The 5,727-nt window shown below is 49.3% G+C and overlaps 1 protein-coding gene across 4 annotated transcripts in view; it reads right to left on the reverse strand.

Annotated features, from left to right (window-relative positions):
• The window catches only part of DGCR2 (DiGeorge syndrome critical region gene 2), a 53,977-nt gene that overhangs the window by 37,347 nt on the left and 10,903 nt on the right, over window positions 1-5,727 (reverse strand). For 2 of the 4 annotated variants that reach the window (XM_045289630.1, XM_004716316.2), the window contains exon 2: window positions 3,272-3,394. The exons of the other annotated variants lie outside the window; for them this stretch is intronic. In XM_045289630.1, the coding sequence (XP_045145565.1) occupies window positions 3,272-3,394 (123 nt within the window). The remainder of the gene's footprint in view (window positions 1-3,271; window positions 3,395-5,727) is intronic. 4 annotated transcript variants of the gene reach the window in all.

Here is a 5,727-nt window from a genome sequence, read left to right on the forward strand (position 1 = left end):
TCACTTTCAAGAGAGTAGACACTTGTTTTGGTGCTGGGAAACACAATACTGAATAAGGGTTAAGTGAGCACAACTTGATACAAGAGAAAAGGAGGATTCCGTAAATGCTGAGACATACAGGAGCTCTGGTGGTGAGGGGGTTAAGTGCTCAACTGCTAAGCCGCAAGCCATCCTCAGGGAGAAAGATGTGGCAGCCTCCTTTCTATAAAGAGAGGCAGTACCACTCTGTCCTAGAGGGTCACTATAAGTTGAAGTCAATTCAACGGCAATGGTTACTTTTTTTCTTAAATGCTAAGTACAACTCTGCAACAATAACTGAAATCATGTGTATGGTTTACAGACAGATGAGTCAACAAGTATTGCTATAAAATCAAAGGGGTCATTGTTAAACAAAAACATCAAAACGTGAAGCTACTGTTTCTTGACCTGTCTTCCGTCTGAGCCTGTACACCTCTGAAGTTGTTTCTCTCTTTCTAACCCTTCTCAGAAGAATTCTGCGTTCTTAGTTGGATGTCACGTCAGAAGGCAATGTTGGTATCCTCGAAGGACTCAAATCATATTCTTCTGAAATCGTCTTTGCATTTGGGGAAGCAAAAAAAGTCGAAGGAGCAAGATCAGGGCTGAGGGTGGATGGGGTAAGATTTCCCAACAAAACTCTCAGAGCACAGTCCTGGCTACCCTTGACAACTGAGTAAATGCATTAGCATGATGGGGAAAATCCTCAGTACACTTTTCTGGCCTTTCTCTCACCAAAGTTAGTTTTCAATTTTTGTATACCATCTTCAGAATAAGCCTCCGTGATCACCTGTGCCCAGGAGAAAATCTAGCAAGCATTACCCTTCGGAGTCCAAAAACCTCTCAGCATAACCTTCTGAGCTGCCACTGTTTTGATTGAACCTTGCTCTCTGGATCATTATCAGTAAGTCCAAGACTCATGCCTGGGTATGATTCATTCCATAAAATTGTCATTAGCGGCAATCTTGCTTAAAAGATACAAAAATCAGCTCTTTGAGCTAGCTACTGTTTCTCCGAAAATAAGACAGTGTCTTATATTAATTTTTGCTCCCAAAGATGTGCTAGGTCTTATTTTCAGGGGATGTCTTATTTTTCCATGAAGAAGAATATGATACACATTCATTGTTTATTGTTTTATTAAAAGAGACCTCGCACTTCCTGTCTGCTCCGGCTGTGCTGTGGCCAACAGTAAGCTGTGTGGCAGGGCCCGCCACTACGGTCCAGAGTCACAGTAGCTTCGGGAGGCCTTATTTTCGGGGAGGTTTTATTTTCGGGGGGTGCCTTATACTTCAGTGAGAGGCAAAACTGTAAGTAGGTCTTATTTTGGGGGGATGTCTTACTTTTGGGGAAACAGGGTAACTTGTGTTCAACACTTGAGGGTTTTTTTGTTGAGTGGTTTTTTTTTGGAGGCCTCCTAGCAAGACTAAGACAAGTCTGTTCTTGAGGGAATTTGTCTGCAGTCATCCACTGACGGTGGAATCATGTTTAAACGTGTTTTCTTTGGAATAAACCCAGGGAAGGGTGACCTAGAACCCTAGTAGCAATTCGTCTTGATCTACCTAAGTGTATAGGAAGGCACATATAAACATATGGGTGTGGGGGGGGCTGCACATATACCTATAGAGTGGGGCAAAGTCCATCCAGCTACTCGCCAGACATAACCAAGCACCTAGTGGGACTGATTACTGGGTATGGAGGCTTAGCACCTCACTGTGGATGGCCCTGGAGGACACTATGCCGTGTGCAATAAGCCAGTCACAAAAGGGCCAAGTACTGTAGCGGGTTTTTTCTCTGTGTAGCAGCTAATATCATGAAAGCAGTGTTTCCCAGCAGTTACCCAGGATATGTGAGAGGTGGGGGGCATCACTCTCTAGCTAGTAGACACTTGTTCTTTTGTGGGAGATGGGGAATGTAAGGCCAAATACGGGTGCAGTGTACACAGCTGTCTAAGGTGAACGAGGCCACTAAGGAGGTAGGGAAGAAGATGGCTATTTTGGTAAATGCTAGGGCATAGTCAACGGTGCAACCAAGAAGTAAGTTAAAGGAGTGTAGCACATGTATGCACGTGTATCTGTATGTCGCTACTGCTAAGTGCAATTGAGTCAGTCCTGACTCTCGGAGCCCCATGCACAACAGCAACACATCGGTATGTATACATGTGTGCAGAGGAGGGAAAGTCAGAGAGGGCTGCCTATTAAGAAGGAATTTTAAGAAAATGGAGAACTTCCAAGAAAAATGTCAGCAAAGTTGGGCTGAGGAGTTTTTCCCCCATAATGACAATGTACTTGCTCAGTCTTCAAGGGTAGCAAGGACTGTCCTGTGAGAACTTTGTTGGGAACCTTGACCCACCCAGCCTCTAGCCCTATCTTCACCGCTTCAGACTTTCAAGAGAGCAGACTTCTGTGGAGGGATAGAGAGGTGGAGGCGCCATTCAGGGATGGGTAGCCCTGGATCAAACAGGCTTTGTTTACTGTCTCCTACTTGGAAAATAAATACATAAACTGCTTAGCATTCGCCTGGCAATTAAAAGCGTTTGGCTGATCCAACTGGAGCTATCTGTGCTTGCAGAGAAGTCCCAGCCCACCCCTGCTGGGGGTGGGGTGGGTGCTGTCCTCTACTGGGGGAAACACTGACTTATGACTTACATGGATGACAACAGCGTCCCGTGTTGATATTTTTGTTTCATAAAGGTTTCTCCAATTTTGTAGTATTACTCTTTGACTTACTTTCATAATCCTCAAGGGTGTTAGGGCAGAAACATGTTGCCAACCAACAATGTAGACCTCCTGCACCCTCCCCTCACCAGGAGGACACCCACTTGAAGATTCCGGTGAGTGAGAGCAGAGGGGCTGGGCAGGCCTAGTGGCAGACTCTTCGCGACACTAGCTCAGTCCCCAAAGGAACCTGCCTCGAGCCCCAGGCTGGAGCGAGAGGGACAGGCGCTTGAAGCTCGAAGGGGGATGAACGGCAGCGCCGGCTGTGTCACCCCACACCGCTGCCATCCTGCAACTGCTGGGACTGTCTGTGTTTAGGACCTGGTTAAACAAGACTAGAAGGGGAGAGGCGGCGAGAAAGGGAGAGAAGACGCTGCCAGATCAAAAGGCCTTGCAATGGGTGGGAGCAGTCCAGAGTGCCAGTCCACACCATCTCCCCTGAGGAGCATACCCCACGCTCCACAGTGAGGAGAGGGTGTGAGCAGTTGTGCGTGACCACCTGTAGGTGTGCGTGTTTGCAGCCTGCGCTCATGCAGACTCACCTGGGCAGTCAGCTTCGTCGCTCTCATCCGCACACGTAGGCTTGCCGTCGCACTGCCAGGGGAGGGGGATGCACTGGATGGCGCCACTGCGACAGGCAAACTGCCCAGGGTTGCACTGCAGCTCTGTGGAACCAAAGGGCAAGAGGCTATTGAAGGAGAGACAGCAGGAGCTCACCACCAAGGGTCCTGAGATTCAGGGCAGAGGGGCCAGCAGCATAGTTGCAGACCCCTCCTCAAGGAGGACCTGGATACTCAGTCAGAGAAAGAGAGAGAGAGAGAGAGAGAGAGAGAGAGAGCGAGAGCGCGAGCCAAGAGCCAGATGACGCCAAGATAAGTCAGAAGAGAAACCACTGAGATTGTCACTTTACAGGCCATGCGCAGCACAGCACTGGTGGGGGGGACACGAGAGGGCACATGCTTCCTTCAGCAAAAGGCAGCAAGCGACCTTCACACAGCACCCAAAAACCTGAAGGAAGGTGAAACACGCTCCCACGGAGGGGCTATAGTGCTTCTCTGAAAGGCGGGCAGCTGGATAGATACGGGAGAGGGTACACAGCGTATTGAGAAAGAACACTCAAAGAAGCAGGGCCTCAGGCATTATCGCAGTCAGGTGGTCAAGGGGACCAGTAGTCAAACAACAACGTATGAGGGGGTTCACAGAGTTCGTGGGGGTGCAATAAATGGAATCTAAGGAGAGTGGAATTTCGGGGAAGCCCCCTGGTGTGAGTGGAGTGGCGGAAAGGACAAGGAGGTCATTTTGCAGACACTGCGTGGGTGAGCTAAGTCTGTCAGTCAAGAAGCAGCATGCAGAAAGTGGTAAAATCGGCCCTCGGTAATTATGCTACATAACGCCAGCAAAACACAGCCTGAACACTGGCAGAGGCCGAACACTGCCATCAGCGAGCCAAATCCTGTGTGCTCACCTGCCTTTGGAAATAGTCAGTGCCCACCAATGTGCACGGTCTGTGGTTGCTTTCAGCTCCAACAGCAGAGCTAAACAGAGACCAAGTGGCCCCTGAAGCCGCACTTACTTACTGCCTGGTCCACTCAGAGAAAGGGCAGACCTGAGCAGAGAACAAGCTGCTGTCTGGCCACCACTGACGGGGCTCAATAGGTAGCCCCCGAGTCAACTGTGGACAAACGTAGACTCAAACCCCGAATTCTTACACAGCACAAACTTCCTGGATGGTCGAGACTAGAGCAATCCCCAAGACTATCACCCCGAGAAAGCGGTAACTCCGAGCTAAAACCAGGTCATCTACCATCTAAGAAACAGACACATGGTATATGCAATATTACCAATGAGTGTACTTCTTAAAAATGAATAAGCAAATTACATCTATATGAGGTCAAACAGCCAATGCTTACTCTGAAGGCAGAGGTGAGAGATAACTGTGTGTGTGTGTGTAACTGGATTAATGCAAACAAGGATGAATGTGGAAATAGCGAAAATGCTGGCACATCATGAAAAATATAAATTGCTGTCACTGAACAAGGTGTCTAAGCACACTGACTGCTGAGTCAATTCCAACTCAGGGTGACCCTACAGGACAGAGTAGAACTGCCCCATAGGAGCGCCACGGCTGTCAATCTCTATAGAAACCGACAGCCTCGTCTTATTCCCAAAGAGGGGTTCACGGAGTCACACTGCTGACCTTGTAGTAAGCAGCCTCACTCATAACCCACCAAGCCGCCATACAAACAAACAACCCAAACACATCGTCATCAAGTTGATTCCAACACAGAGCAACTCTTACAGGACAGAGTAGAGTGGCCCCTGGGGTTTCCAAGGCTGTAAATCTCTATGGCAGCACAAAGCCTCATTTTTCTCCCGTGGAGCAGCCTTGTTCCTGAGCCACTCTGCCACAGGGACTCCATCATAACTGAAACAGTTCACACAAAACAGAGGGCTGCCTGTTAAATGGGCCTTTAAGGGGGAAGAGTTACCTTCTGCCCTCAAGGTCAGAGTTTGGTGAAGAGCTTGGCCCACCACTGGTTCTAACACGGAGCCCACATGGCACTGCTATTGGCTGGGACTTGAGCCAAGCCTGAGAGATGGAAGGAATCTGACTGAGAGGCTGTCTGGCAGGCCCAATGGCCAAGGGCTTGAGCCAGGGCAGCCATGCAGGGAGGGGCAGCACATGCTGGCAAGGAGAACCCAACTCAGGTGAGGGCCCAGCAGAGGAGGAGACCCAACAGTACCAGAGGCCCAATGGTTCAGGAGTGGATACTGTGGACGAGGGAAGGACACTGAGGCACCTCAGTGGGCACCAGGACACAGAACAGGGCAGGAGGACGACAGGCACGACCAGGAGGGAAAAACAAGCACTTGTGGGCATTCCCAACAATCTATGTAATGCTCTTCAGGATTTCACTGTGAGTTCAAGTCCATTCTGACTCATGGCAACCCTACAGGCCAGGGTGGAACTGCCCTTGTGAGCTTCTGACACAGCAAC

This window comes from Echinops telfairi, unplaced genomic scaffold, assembly GCF_000313985.2.
Source record: "Echinops telfairi isolate 266 unplaced genomic scaffold, ASM31398v2 ScPeMD7_29;HRSCAF=101, whole genome shotgun sequence".
NCBI lineage: Eukaryota > Metazoa > Chordata > Mammalia > Afrosoricida > Tenrecidae > Echinops > Echinops telfairi.